Source organism: Tribolium castaneum, chromosome 6, assembly GCF_031307605.1.
Source record: "Tribolium castaneum strain GA2 chromosome 6, icTriCast1.1, whole genome shotgun sequence".
Classification (NCBI taxonomy): domain Eukaryota; kingdom Metazoa; phylum Arthropoda; class Insecta; order Coleoptera; family Tenebrionidae; genus Tribolium; species Tribolium castaneum.
The window spans coordinates 6,218,516-6,232,672 of NC_087399.1; the positions used below are offsets into that span (position 1 = coordinate 6,218,516).

A 14,157-nucleotide genomic window follows, 5' to 3' on the forward strand; every position below is an offset into this window, starting at 1 on the left:
CAGAAAAATCACAAAATTAAATCGCTATAATAATTACACTAATTTTGCATTTTTCCCGTGTTTTAGCTCTCTTATCAATAAAAAGTAGGCCGCGAATAAAATAACTGCACATTACTATAGTAATCATAATTTATTGCAATAATTTCGCATTTCGTTCAGTTGGCTTTGGCTACTTTCAATTTCACTATTCAAACTATTGGCCAGTAGGCCGGGAGTGGGGATGACCTTCAAATAATCGCCAATCAGATCGGAGGGATTTTTACCCCCACCATGCGCCAGACACTCCCTCCGGTACCTGTCACCTTGGACACGACTCAACGGATCAACTTTAAAATACGTCTCCCAAATCAAGTAAGCCAAAGCCCTTGACACTAGATACGAGTAGTACTTTGCCCCATAACCCACCAAATGACTAAACCTCAACTGCCACGTGGTATTTGCCACATACGGCAACCCATAGAACCTGTTCTGGGTCTGCGCCAAAATTTCGGTGGTGGTACCACTCAGTGGGTGTCTCCCATGGTAGATCTGGTCCAAGGCGGCGTAGAAAATCTGCAGCTGGGTCTCGCTGGCACTGAAGAGGGTCTTCGAGGCGCACAGCTTGACCAGCATGGGTTCAGGGATGGGTTCTTTGGTTTGGAAATGTTTGGCAAAGAGTTTGATAACTCGGGGGTCCGATGCGAAATATTCCATCAGAATCGATGGTACTTCGGCAAAGTCGGTACTACAGCGGGTACCAGAAACGTGCTGGTACTGGGTTCTGGCCAACATTGAATGCATCGCGTGTCCCATTTCATGGAACAGGTTGTCCACCATGTTGGGCGAAAGTAGGGTAGGGCTGGACCACCGTGGCAGCGGGAAATTCAACATGAGGACCACGATGGGCAACTGGTAGGTACCATCGGGCAAGACTTTGCCCCCACGGATGGTAAAGTGGCACTCTTGATTGGGCTTGAAGTTACGTTCGTAGAAATCGCAATATATGTACCCCAGCAAGCCCTCACTCTCGTGCACCACTGATAGTTTATAAACATCTTTGGACCATGTCTCACCCGAGGCGATTTCCGAGTTAACTAGAGATATGCCGTACAAAGCATTGAAAATCAAGTTAAGGCCCTCCATGCAAGCGCCGAGCGAAAAATACGGGGAGTATTCCTTGCTAGTGACCTCAAACCGGTCCCTTTTGGCTTTTTGGGTGAAGTACGGGACGTCCCAAACTGCGAGTGGCCCCCCGTTTGGGTTCTCCTTCATTTTCAAGTGGGCCATGTCGGAGAAATCGGCCATTGCTTTGCTATGGATACTTTCGGAGATTTTTTCGAGTAACTCCATGACTTTGGGGGGTTTGTCTAGGATGCTACCACGGAGGGCGCGTTCGCTGTAAGTGTCAAAATCACACGCTAGGGCGAGCTCGTGTCGCGAAGATAACAACTCGTTGAGGAGGTATTCCTGATTGGGGTCGGGGTAGAGGAATATCTTGTAGGCCATTTCACGCACGAGGGGGTTGGAGGAGTCGGCGTAGAGGCCGGAAATAACGACTTTGTCGCCATCGCTCGAAAATCTGGAAGAGGTTTGGCTTGAAATATCACCAGTCTGATGATTTCTGGAGCAGACTTTTGTAAAAACTCTAATATCTGGTGACTTAAAGCAAGAAAAACTACTGTAGTTCCTTTCCTTCCTTTTATTTCTCTAAATATTTACCGCCAAAAAACTTAATCCGATTTTCACTAACCTAGTAAATAGCAATTAAGATCATTAGTCGTTTAGGAAACTAACTAGTTAGTTCTTGGCCACAGTTTGCCAAAGAATAAGCACATAAGACTGAAAATAACTATCATTTATACATCATTTTTGCTCATTTTAAGTCTTTTTAGCTCGTCCATAAGTTTGAGGCCAAAAAGCACCAAATCAGACCAAAAACCGTAACAGTATTAATACGATTTTGAAAAATAAAACAAAATCCTTTAAAAAAACTTGGCTAAAAGTTACTGAAAAATCACTAAATTAGATCTAAATTGAATAATTTGCCAGTTCCACTCAATTTAACTGCAAAAAAGCACAAAATTTGATTGAAAACGGTGTTATTTCTATATTTTTCCGTTAATTACGTCATTTTGATTATTTTCCTATGACTTATTCGTTCGTTTATCAACTAGTTATGCAATTTCTCCGCAAAATTTCGATAAATCAGGCCCCACATATCTCCACATTAGATCGAAATTGATGAGATTTTGCCAGGTTCACGCGATTTAACTCGTTTTTGAGCGAAATTTCGCCAAAAAAAATCAGTTCTTGTATTAGAATCTAAAAGTTTTTGCGAAATTTCAATTAGCCAAACAGAAAAATCAGCAAATTAAGTCGTTAATTATACTAGTCTTGTAGTTTCTCTTGTTTTAGCTCCTAGAAAAACTGGATAAAATATTCCCAAATTAGATAGAAATTTAAAACTTTATTTAAAAAAAAATCGTTAAAATTGATGAAAAAATAACCAAATTAGATGGGAATTGATGGTATTTAGTCGAAAAATTACCAAAATATGTCGCTAATTATGATGTTTTTGCTCTTTTCCCTGTGTTTTAGGTCGTGTATTAGCTAGAAATGCAATTATTTCGCAAATTTTTGTTAAAACTGGTTTAAATATCTCAAAATTTCACTCCATTTAGCTCGTTCTGATTAAGATTTCTTTGAAAATAAACCAAAAACAACATAAAAATGAGTTGAAAACAGTATTATTTCCACATTTTTCAATTAAAATTTCAGGGTTTTGCGAGATATCTATAAAACAAACAAAAAAATGACAAAAATCTAGTCCTTACGTACATTTTTCCTCTGTTTTAGCTCCTTTATCAATTGAAAATGCAAATTCTCCGCAAAATTCCGTTAAAAACAAGGCAAAAGTCGACTAAATTAGACTAAAAATTGCGGCAAATTTACTCTTTCGAGTGTTTAAAGAACGAACTTGAGGAGTTAACAAGACTTTTTTGGAAAATTTTCACCAAAATCGACTGAAAAATTACCAAATTAGATCGGAATTGATGGTATTTAGTCGGTTTCGGTCGATTAAGCTCGTCATTGAGCAAAAAAATAAAGCAAAAAAACACAATATTTTGTTGAAAATAAAGTTATTTCCACAATTTTTAACCTCCAAGCACGTTTTTTAGTTCAAATCTTAGTTTTTTCGAAATTTGTGAAAACCAACCGAAAGAACACAAAATTAAGTCGATAATTACGTTATTTTTGGCTCATTTATTTATTTCGGTAAAAGTGGCTAAAGTATGTCCAAATTAGATCAAAATTGATAAAAATTTTGCCAGTTTTGCTCGATTTGACTCGGTTTTGATAAAAACAGTTTTATTTCTACTTTTTTTAAAGTCTTTTAAATACGTTATTGAATTAAAATCTCAAAGTTTTTGCGAGATATCAATAAACCAAACAGAAAAATCACCAAATTTGCTCGCTAACAACTCAAATTTCGCATTTTTTCCCTGTACTTTAGCTCCTTTATCAGCTTGAAATGCAGTTTTTCGACAAAATTTCATAAAAAACAAGCCGAAACTAGGTTAAAAATTGTGTTTGAAGTGTTAAGAAGGAATTAGAGAAAAAGATTAAGCTTTTTTTTCAGAAAAATTCACCAAAACCGACTGAAGCATTATCAAATTAGATAAAAATTGATGGTTTTTAGTCGGTTTCGCTGGATTAAGCTCGTCAATGAGCGAAAATTCGTAAAAATAAGTCAAATTATTTTATTGAAAACCGTGTTATTTCCACATTTTCAAACTCTAAACACGTTTTTGAGTTCAAATCTCAAGTTTTTTGCGAGATTTCGCTAAAACAAACCGAAAAATCACCAAGCCAAGTCACTAATCCACACAATTTTGTTAAAAACTAGCCGAAAATCACGAAATTGGGCGGAAAACAGAGTATACTCACACATCGCGGACGCTGTCCGGAAGGGCACTCTGCTTGATAACCTTAGGATTTGATATTCCATTGAGGAACTGTTGCCCCGCACATAAAATTTTGTTATTAAGTTCAACAACTTGGTTTCGCTTGTGCTCATTTAGGTGAATCCCACACTGTTCAAAATCAAACAAAAACAACTTCCCGACCAGGTTATCAACCTCGGTTGTTGGCACTATATCTGTTGTATTCACAGCAGTCTTTAGAGCCTCATACATTTGAATATTAGTGTTTAATCTAAAAATAAATTTTAAATAACCAATTTTTGCCCATTTTGGGCCCACCTTTCGACTAGTTTACTTATGGCAACTGACGTGTGCTCCGCTGCCGCGATGTACTCAGAAGACGGGTGTGCAAATCGAATAAACTCAGCCAAATCAGCCACTTGGCACAAAGAGTCAGACAATTCGTCAAAAATCTCAACCATTTTGCGCTTTCGGTCGCTCGAAAGGGCCTCACGCACCAAATCGTCGGTTTTTTCAACGCATTTTTGCGTAACGTAGTAAAAACCCTCATGGGTGGTGAGTTGGGGCACCCCAAAGAGGCCCTAAAACCCCCTCAATGTATATCCCCTCACAAAACAATACCGCCGAGTTACTTACAACATTTTTTGTCACTATGTCGAGGTTTAAGCCCGGTTTGGTGTTAAATATTTTTTCTAGAGCTGACCATCGACTAACATTGCAGTTTGAGGTTGTGAGAGTTTTGAGGAGCTTGAATGATAAATTCGTGGCAAACATTTTCAAAGTTGCGTTTGTAACGTGACGTCTGATGTGGTTTTAGCAAGATTTAACGTTCCGTAAAATAGAAAATGATGTTTTTGTGTGAGACATTGTACATAACCTAAAAAATCACATCACAATAAAATTACATAAAATGACACGGCACCTAATTTTAATTAAAATGTAAAAAACTTACGGTTAATTAAAATGGGATTTGGGTGAAAATTATGCAAAAATGGGTTTTTTAAAGTTACAAGAACTTTGGCTTTTTTTGACAGATGATTGTGATTTTGTGTCTACAAGACGTAGCATTATATGCCCCATGTACTTACAAAAAACGGACATTTTCCCTTGTCTGTAACCAAACTAAAATTAACGAAAAAAAGAATAAAATTTCATAACTATGATCAGTTTCATTCCAGTAACAAATGAATTAGATTAGGATTAAATAATCATCTGTCGCAACGTCTCGTATCCTGAATGCCTCATCCCACAAATCCCACAAATCTGATGACGTAACAAATGGTAATGGTTGATGGTTTGTTAACAAGTTGTCACAAGTGCTCATTTTTTGTTTACAAAATAAAATCCCGTCCAATTCGCTTTTTCGTGAATTGAGTTTATGTTGTTATCAGCGTTATCTAATCACAGAAAACAAATGAGTGTAGTTTTGGCGCAGTTTCCTGTGTTTAAAAAACAATTGAAGTTGGGGTCATGATGTTAATTAAATGATTGGTGAGTCTCGGTAGTTTTTAAGCCAAAATTTGGTAAAAATGAATGAAATGCTACTCCATCCAGACGGAAAATTATTTCTCTGACTTTTAATTAATAACTGGAGGAGATTTCGGCATTAAATCATTTTCCACTAGTTGGCTGTGATTACGGACGAGAATGACAGCTTGTTAGTGGGATAAATTATAATTTAATTGTTTTATTGTGTGCGTTTTAATTTAAATTGAGGAAATTAAGAGAGTCATTGTTATTAAAAAGTGTAATTAACAACTCGCATGCGGATTAATAATGCAAATGTACACAACGGTGCATAATTAATGCGAGGCAAAGTGGCACGGATGTGAATTGTTGGTTGCATACGTTACAAATTAAATTTGCTTTTTCAATTCAAAACGCGGTTTTGTGCTTATTAAATCATTCATAATTCACTCAAAGCCAGTTTTAACAGACTTGGAAGCGTCCAAAACAGATGATTTTGCCGATTTTCGGCCAAAATGTCGGGCCACGCTGTGGTCGTATGGGAATATGAGACTAGACCCGGCTATTGGAAGCCCTACAGCCCTGCGGTGACCCAGCATTTAGAGCGAGCAAATGCCAAACAACTGACTCGCGTGCTTTTATCTGACGCCGACCCGACCTTGTTCAACTTTTATGTCAATTTGCGCACTTTGACACAAGTACAAGAGGAGACAGGTATAAAAAAATATAAAAAAAATAGTCAAAAAAAAAATAAAATTGTTAGATGAGGTTGTCAAAGTGCGTCGCAAGTGTTACCCGCCTTCGTCTCCGGCCGGAAAAGGGGCCAAGTGGGAATGTGTCGATCCGGAAAATGGCACCGATTGGCACCCCTTTGATATGGACATTCAGTGCCTTATCGAGGAGGCTTGGGCTAATGTATGGTGTCTTTTATTTTATTTTTTTGTTGGTAACATTTTAAGCCTTCTTCTTAATATCTGAATCCTTGATTATAAACACTTTTTTAAAACACGTTTCCGATAGCAATGTGTTTTCACTATTTTAAAGCACACTTTTCATAGCAACGTGTTTTAAATTAAAATGTTTCAACAAAAAAAAATTGAATAACACTCATACGAAAACGCTTAAAGTTTTCGGGTGTCTTGGTATGCAACTCGCATACGCTCGTTGCATAACGCCAGCCCTAGAACTTTAAGCCTTGCACTTGTATTACAGTTTTTTTCCTTTGGTGGTTATAGGGGGACCAAAACATCGACATGAGTAAAACTCACTTAGGTTTTCCGTATTTGATTAATTTTAGTAACTTGACACAAAGATGGCTGACCAACGGCCATGTTCGAAGTGTCAGACGTGTCAAACAAGCGCCATATCCGTTAGTTAAGGTTAAGTTAGAAGAAATGACGTCTGTGACCGGTCGACGCGAAATTGCAAAAAGTGCCAAAAATGTCACACAACCAGTACAAAAAACAATTGGTAGTAGTGCCGCCTTAAACGTCGTCGAAACGAAACGAAGTGCCAATAAAAAACGATCACACAAGCCAAAGAACGGGAATGAGACCAGTACTACCAACCTAGCTAGAGCAATATTAAATAATTTAAATATATTTAGTAAGTTATTACAGGTTCCTGTAATTTTCTCTTACTAAACGACTCACTTTAGGCAATAAATCGAGTAGTAATAATTTCACCTCGAATTCTGAAAACCGTACTCATAAAGAATCACTTTTGGACGCGGACAGCAGTAGTACAAAATCAGGCCGAAGGCCGAGTCTTGACACTGTTTCGACCTATTTAAGTCAAGAGAGCCGTGAAAGCCAAACTACAGTTTCCACCACTGATTTGCTGCAATGTAGCAGCGAGGACGACAATATCGATCACGACCTACTCTCGATAGTTGGTAACACTGTCACACTTTCCCCTAGCATCGTGTCACATTTAAAAATCCTAGGTTTGGACCCGGCTAGTGCAATAATCTCGAAATACGTGCGGGTGTCCCAACCGTGCGAGTGGGCCCCCAGACAGCCCTGCCCCACGTGCCGGCAGCCCCTGCGCCCCACGTTAGTCGTGGTGGCGTTGCCCTGCAACCACGTGTTGCACCTCGACTGTCTTAACTACTCCCTGACCGAACAACAGGAAAATGGGGCACATTTGCATATTGATTGTGCGATTTGTGGCTGCGTCTACGGGGAGAAGCACGGGAATCAGCCCCCCGGCATCATGGAGTGGGGCTTCGTCGATAAGCGACTCCCCGGCTTCCAGAACTACCGCACGATTCAAATCGTTTATAAGTGAGTATGCGCCACCTGGTGGTCGATTTGGGGAACTAATAAAAACGCGGGGCAATTTGATTTTTTGTTCAGTATTCAGTCGGGGATTCAAGGGCCGGACCACCCCCACCCAGGGAAGGAGTACTACGCTGTGGGGTTCCCCCGCGTGGCCTATCTGCCCGATTGTCCCAAAGGACAGAAAGTTTTACGGTTATTGAATATCGCATGGCAGCGGAAGTTGATTTTTACGATCAGTAGGTCCAACACAACAGGTTGCGAGGATGTGGTCGCGTGGAATATACCGCATAAAACCGAAATTGGGCCGAGTAATAGTGCGCATAGTTACCCCGATTCGGGGTACTTGACGAGGGTTTTGAGGGAGTTGGAGGCGTTGGGTGTTGTGGAGGAGGACGGGAGATGAGGTTTGATTAGTTAGGTTAAGTTGGAAGTACTGTTAATATACGCTTATGCAATATTTCGAAATATTTACAAAAAATGTACAGTATTTGATACAATGTGTCCTCTATTGAAAAATATATTTTATAAATAAAGTAATACTATTATAGTGAAGAAGTGGTTTCATTTTACCTTGATCCCCCAACTCACCCTAATAAATTATTGTTTTTTTTTCGTAAGTTTAAATTTAGCTCTAATTAAATGCGAAGCACCATTTTTTATAAAAATATATTTCAAATTAATTTTTTTTTATAAAATTCCTCATGTTTTTCGTACGTATGCTCACATCAATAGGTCACTTCCGTTGACAATAGCAAATGACAAACTAATTAAAATTAAAGGGTATTGTGTAAGAATATGGATAAATTATTATCATTAACAAAATAATCTGTTTAGGTAACTAAATGCTGCAAACGTGTGAACAAAAAGTTTCTTCGGATGCATTGTTACATTGTTAATTTTTTGAGAACGTATAATTTATGGAAATGCTAACGTGTTTTGCTGTCAATTTGTAATAGTTGTAGTGGTAATAAACTTTGGAAAGTGCGCTATGTTTGCTGCACGAGCGTAGCGAGTGCTGCATGAAGTGCGACTGTGGGAAATTGCTTTTTAAATAAGTCAAGTACAATATTTTTTGTAGCGAATCTCAAAAAAAATTAAAAAGTAATAATAATTTAATATTCAAATTAAAAAAACACCGCAGTGCGAGAAAGAAATAGCTATTTAAATGCTATGAGTACAAAAACAAAATTTTATATAAGGACATTTTTCAAAATTCGTATCTACACTATTTTTGCAGGAGATAAAAAGAGAAGTACAAAGGGCATTTTTTTTTAATTTAACAATGATATTTTGTTTAACTATTAAATTCCAAATGAATAAGGTTTAAGATTTATGCGGTTAAATGTTTCTCGGTGATTTAATTTCATATTATATATAAAAGCCGTTCAGTTTCTTAGCGTCCACTCCCTAGTGTAAATTTCTAAAATTCTACTGGTGTAAGTTGCTCTCTAGACAGGCAAAATTGTTCAAAGAACGACTTACACTAGTGAATTCCACCAGAATTCGACTAGGAAATGGACGAAAAGGAAATGAAACTGCTGTAAGCATGTAAGAATGTTAATAATTAATCATTCTTTTGATAATATTCAGAATAACAAAAAACACAGTGATTAAGAAATGTATTTTGTAAATAAAATGTAACAAATTTAATTTAAAAAAATGGTTTAATTAGTTAATTACACCTTGAGCGCTCAGAATAACACTAATCGAATTTAAATCGTATGTTGACAAAAATGCCGTATTCTAATTACAGCTTTCCTTTGATGAATACTGATGATGCAACCACTTTGTGCAAAACTTTCGAGTGAAGTAATAACTGACAAATTGTTTTGACATTTACGTAACAAGAAGGCGTTTGATTGGTCCTTTCCGTAGGGGATTTCCGATTCTAACTAGGGCAATAAAAAGCACAGTTTTTTGGGGAATTCCCACTCAACTTTCACTAAATTACCCGTTGTTTGCTTCTTATTAAATTGTTAGTCGCTTATTCATTTTTAAATAATGAGGAACAATAGCTCAAGGTATTAGGGAAAAAAACCGCGTTTTTGCCTGGTTTAGTTTTATTCTTATCAATTAAATACATCATATAGCTTGTAAAAAGCTATAACATTTTACGACTAGCGTGTAATGTAGTCATTATCTGATAAAATAAAAATGTATATTGCGTAATATCACAGTACAATAACTCGCGTTTGAGAACATCAAACTCTGTCACAAAATACGAAATTTATTTGTGAGGAACTTTAATAAAAACGTTATTGGCGACCGATGAGAGCATCCAAATATTTCCGGGAGAAGGACTTATTTTGATTTCGGCGCTTTTGTAAAGCGTCCTCTTTGAATTTTTTCCAATTTTCGCGGCGGGTCTGACCAACGGGACCCCAGTTTTCATGCCCGAAGGTCTTATTTACCATCTGAAAAATAACAACTTAGCCAACACAACACGAAAAATCGCCAAACTTACTTCAGGGAATCCATAATCACGGTTCTTGTAAATGTAGTAAACTATCCACATGATGAATTGAGCCACCGAAACGCCCAAAATAGCCCAACCGAACGCTGCAAAAAATTTCGGTAATTCCCCGAACTTGAAACAGTCCTACCAACCTAACACTCCATCCGGGTAAGGATACGAAGCGTACGATAATCTTTCGTTTCGCACGCAAAAGTAAACAAAAATTATGAACAAAAGCGCTGGGGTTATCAGCCCCCATGTCATTCTCCAGTAAACACTGACTTTTTTCTTCGACATAAACTCCAAGTCCAGACAGAAGTTCTCAAGTCCGTAAACCCACGCCACTGCGGCCACTTCCAGCACCGCAAACACAAAAATGAGAAAAGTCCCAGCGTAGTGATCCACCAGATTCAACATAAATTGGCCACCCTGTCAATTAATTAGTCAATCACAAACGGAAATCCCCTAGAAAAACAATACCCACCGGAGTGACGTACATTAAACCAATCAGAAAACCACCACTGGCCGTGTATGCCGACACTTGCCAACTTTTCAGTTTGGGGAAAAGGTCCTGCACCACTGTATTTACAGTCCCATGGAGTGCCACAAGACTACCAACCCCCAAAACAAACAACATGAAAAAGAAAAGTATGGCGAAAAGCCACGGCACGGCCTCCATTTTGGCAATAGCGTCAGGGTAGGAAATAAACGCAAGGCCTGTGCCCCCCGACTTTATAACCAAATCGGGGGTTACCCCCATATTGTGTGCCAGGTTGCCTAAAAAACCGAAAATTGTGGCTCCCGACAGCAGGGACGTGAACGTGTCAAGGGTGGTAACAATGAGCGCATCCCTGTTTATATTATGTTCGAAATTATTATAAGATGCGAACATGATAATTGAGCCGAAACCAACATTCAGTGAGAAAAAACACTGAGTGACTGCGGCGTACCACACCTGGAATTTGCTAATTAGGGTTAATTAATTGTAATTAATTAATTACGTCAGCTTCGGCGAGTTTCGCCCAATCAGTTTTGATAAAATAGTACATTCCGTCAGCGGCGCCCTCTAGCGTGGCGGCTCGAATTAATAGAGTTATCATAATGACGTAAGGGAAGAGGGCGAGGAAATATGAGGCTTTCCCCGAGCTCTGGACCCCTTTGACTGATACGAGGAATGTGATAATCCAGGAGGCGAGCAAACAGAGGGTTAAACGCCACTCAGGCGTGCCAATACCGTCGCTAATGTCCGTGATTTCTTTCAAAACTTCTTTTCTAAAGTGTCTGGTGATTTTGATTTTACACATTTGGTCGCACTTACGTGAAATACACTTCGGACGAGCTCACTGCAGTATAATTCGCTTTCGTATTGTTACTAGTGGTGGCAATAGCATCGACGCATTGTTTGTGCTCCTTGTCCAGGTCTGCCAACCATTCCTCTTTACACGTACTCCAGGGTAAATCCCCGGTGAATGAATTGACCAAATAAAATAACGTTATTGCCATAAGGCAACAGTAATAAGTTGCCACAAAACCAGCTCCGATCACTTGTGCATACCCGACTCCTGGAAATTAATTGGCTAGACTGGGCACTAAAAAAGTTCAGAGGGGTTGCCAACCTTTAAGGTAGGGACTTAGCGATTTGAAAAATCTGATGTTGCCACGGTTGGAAAACTGTCCGAGGGACATTTCCATGTAGTATAAAGGGCGTCCGATTAATGTGAGGATTATTATGTAAGGGATGAGGAAAGCGCCTCCGCCATTTTCGTACGCTGTGAAGGGAAATCGCCAAATGTTGCCCAAACCCACTGACATTGCCACACAAGACATGAGGAACTCGAGCCCGTTGCCCCATTGCGCCCTTTCGCGCTCGTCGCCCTTGTTTTCCTAAAATAGCACAAAATGGGGGAAATCCCTAAATAACGCTATTTGCAGGACGAAATCGCGCAAAGCTCAGTTGTACCAAAAAAAATAAAAACTAAAGACGATGATACAGAAGAACGCCACTGAACATAAAAATTATAGTTAGACAGGAATATGGGAATTTATGACTTCACTTTACGTTGCCAACCAAATAATTATTAAATAACCAGTAGTTCATACCAATATGGCAACACTTTGACAACAGGAATACGGAGGACTATAAGTTAGGAGACGAAACGAGATACAAAATTGCAGGACAAAAAATAGTACGGCAGAGTATAAATAAAGACGCCTCGAGCGTTACGTCATCTTGGTGCCAAATCTTTTTAAATTAATTTAAATCCAACCAATTCACTAATTATTTGGAAAAAAAGCAAAAATGTTGAGCTTTGCAGTCTTAACAGACTGAGAAACACTGACAACTAAAATTTTTATGAGAAACATGAGAAAAAATTTATTTAAGATTTAAAATTTGCCCTTCGTCCCTTATTTTTCAAAATGCCACGAATACGGTTAAAGATACAAGAAAAGTGTTAGGGAAAAATTTGTAGAGAATTAAATTTGCTGTAAAAAAGTCCCTCAAGACCATATCTCTATCGTAAATGGTTTAGGCCCCAAAGACGTTCAAAGACTCTGAAATAACGAATTTGTTTCATTTTACGAATGGTCAAGTTGCAGAAAGTTAATTTATACCTAAACTGTAGAAGGTAGAAACATGTTGTTGCAACTTTTTTATAGGAAATTTAATTCTCTACAACTTTGTTCCTTACACTTTTTTTGTATCTTCAACCGTATTCCCAGCGTTTTGATAAATATGTGACGATGTGCAAAGACTTATTTGCGTGCCACCTTATATTTTTGCGAACGCTGCGAATACGGTTGAAGATACAAAAAAAGTGTAAGAGACAAAGTTGTAGAGAATTAAATTTTCAACAAAAAAGTTTGTGACATCATTTTTCTATCTTCAATGGTTTAGGTATAAATTAACTTTTCAATACTTGACCACTGGAAAAATGAAGCAAATCCGTCGCTTGAGTGTCTTTGAACGACTTTGGGGCCTAAATACTTGAAGACAGGGACATAGTCTTGCGGACTTTTTTGTAGGAAATTTAATTCTCTACAACTTTCTTCTTAACATTTTTCTTGTATCTGTAACCGTATTCGCAGCGTTTTGAAAAATTTGGAGCTGAGTGAAAATTCGTAAAAGTTTGAAACTTTTAAGAATATAGTTTACGATAAAATTTTTGCATTATGTTTATCTCTTACTATTGTCTGCCTGTATTTTTTTGTTTACTGTGTTTTTTTTTCAAATTCTTTGCTCTGAAAACTTATTAGACGGTAATGGAACAACTGCACTGTCTGGCCACTTTGCCAAGAACGTTTTATTTGTACGTCGTTTCATATCCTAACTTAGGTATCCGTAGACAGGATTACCAATAAAAATTGCACTATCTACCGGACGCGATCAGAAAAATTCCTGTGGCTATAAAACTCGAAAAAATATTTTTCAAATATGATTTTGCAATTTAGCACGTGTTGTAAAACACAGACGGCTTAATCTTATCGCGGAATTATTTATAATTGAATAATCCAAGTAATAAAACGTCATTGTTCAACGTCTCGCCTCATTGAAAAAATTCTTTCGCAAGCAGGGATTAAAACTGGTACTTACCGGGTCTTCAACCGTTCCATTGGTCTTCGTAAAGACCTCATTACCGGACTCGAAAGCCGGATTGTCCAAACCCATTTTCTGCAAATTCGTTAACACTCTGTAGATACATTGCGCAAATTTATTAAGAGCGTGTCAAATTCATTAGATGCACTTTCGAAATTTTGAGAGGATTGCGAATTGCTTTTGCAAACAATTCGTAATTAGAAAAGTCGGGAGAAATTGATTTTTTCCCCGAAAAAAAAAGAGTATTTCCGGTCAGTGGTCAGGTCCTACCTTATTGTTATCACTCATTCTGTAGGTGTTTTATCTGACACACATCAGTAACAACTGAATTTGCAACCACAGGTATATTTTACACCATGGCAAATTAAGATACACCAAGTGGTGGGGCCGCATTTCCAATTTCATTGTAAACTCCTTCAATAAACCTTGCTTGTG

The 14,157-nt window shown here is 38.1% G+C and overlaps 3 protein-coding genes across 6 annotated transcripts; 1 reads left to right on the plus strand and 2 right to left on the minus strand.

Moving 5' to 3' along the window:
- Positions 1 to 115: 115 nt before the first annotated feature.
- LOC662652 (uncharacterized protein) lies at positions 116 to 5,144 on the minus strand. Of its 2 annotated transcripts, none has more exons than XM_064357601.1 (5): positions 5,012 to 5,144; positions 4,560 to 4,800; positions 4,242 to 4,504; positions 3,928 to 4,194; positions 116 to 1,558 (listed from the first exon to the last, which is right to left on the minus strand). In XM_064357601.1, exons 2-5 carry the CDS (start codon positions 4,695 to 4,697, stop codon positions 124 to 126), a joined length of 2,103 nt encoding a protein of 700 aa, XP_064213671.1. In that variant the 5' UTR covers positions 4,698 to 4,800; positions 5,012 to 5,144; the 3' UTR covers positions 116 to 123. The 2 variants fall into 2 exon arrangements, with proteins under 2 accessions (XP_064213671.1, XP_973829.2); XM_968736.4 differs by lacking the exon at positions 5,012 to 5,144 and adding an exon at positions 4,876 to 5,005.
- A 60-nt stretch (positions 5,145 to 5,204) lies between these two features.
- On the plus strand, positions 5,205 to 8,227 carry dx (deltex). Of its 3 annotated transcripts, none has more exons than XM_008198568.3 (7): positions 5,205 to 5,414; positions 5,847 to 6,104; positions 6,154 to 6,305; positions 6,626 to 6,995; positions 7,048 to 7,284; positions 7,336 to 7,675; positions 7,748 to 8,227. In XM_008198568.3, exons 2-7 carry the CDS (start codon positions 5,906 to 5,908, stop codon positions 8,073 to 8,075), a joined length of 1,626 nt encoding a protein of 541 aa, XP_008196790.1. In that variant the 5' UTR covers positions 5,205 to 5,414; positions 5,847 to 5,905; the 3' UTR covers positions 8,076 to 8,227. The 3 variants fall into 3 exon arrangements, with proteins under 3 accessions (XP_008196790.1, XP_008196788.1, XP_008196789.1); XM_008198566.3 differs by having other exon boundaries at positions 5,851 to 6,104; XM_008198567.3 differs by having other exon boundaries at positions 5,860 to 6,104.
- Positions 8,228 to 9,714: 1,487 nt separating this feature from the next.
- Positions 9,715 to 14,131, minus strand: LOC662588 (sodium-dependent nutrient amino acid transporter 1). The gene is made up of 9 exons (XM_008198565.3): positions 13,993 to 14,131; positions 13,720 to 13,797; positions 11,744 to 12,011; positions 11,446 to 11,689; positions 11,129 to 11,399; positions 10,612 to 11,082; positions 10,280 to 10,556; positions 10,137 to 10,231; positions 9,715 to 10,086 (listed from the first exon to the last, which is right to left on the minus strand). Exons 1-9 carry the CDS (start codon positions 14,008 to 14,010, stop codon positions 9,928 to 9,930), a joined length of 1,881 nt encoding a protein of 626 aa, XP_008196787.2. The 5' UTR covers positions 14,011 to 14,131; the 3' UTR covers positions 9,715 to 9,927.
- Between the last annotated feature and the right edge of the window lie 26 nt (positions 14,132 to 14,157).

Coding starts and splice junctions, on each gene's coding strand:
- LOC662652 (XM_064357601.1), bottom strand. CDS start 4,697: ATGTTTGCCACGAATTTATCATTCAAGCTCCTCAAAACTCTCACAACC. Junction 4,505..4,559: donor ACATAGTGACAAAAAATGTT/GTAAGTAACTCG, acceptor AGGGGGTTTTAG/GGCCTCTTTGGGGTGCCCCA. Junction 4,195..4,241: donor ATAAGTAAACTAGTCGAAAG/GTGGGCCCAAAA, acceptor ATTTATTTTTAG/ATTAAACACTAATATTCAAA.
- dx (XM_008198568.3), top strand. CDS start 5,906: ATGTCGGGCCACGCTGTGGTCGTATGGGAATATGAGACTAGACCCGGC. Junction 7,285..7,335: donor CGACCTACTCTCGATAGTTG/GTAACACTGTCA, acceptor TAAAAATCCTAG/GTTTGGACCCGGCTAGTGCA. Junction 7,676..7,747: donor ACGATTCAAATCGTTTATAA/GTGAGTATGCGC, acceptor TTTTTTGTTCAG/TATTCAGTCGGGGATTCAAG.
- LOC662588 (XM_008198565.3), bottom strand. Junction 10,557..10,611: donor GTTTAATGTACGTCACTCCG/GTGGGTATTGTT, acceptor ATTAATTGACAG/GGTGGCCAATTTATGTTGAA. Junction 10,232..10,279: donor TTACCCGGATGGAGTGTTAG/GTTGGTAGGACT, acceptor AATTTTTTGCAG/CGTTCGGTTGGGCTATTTTG.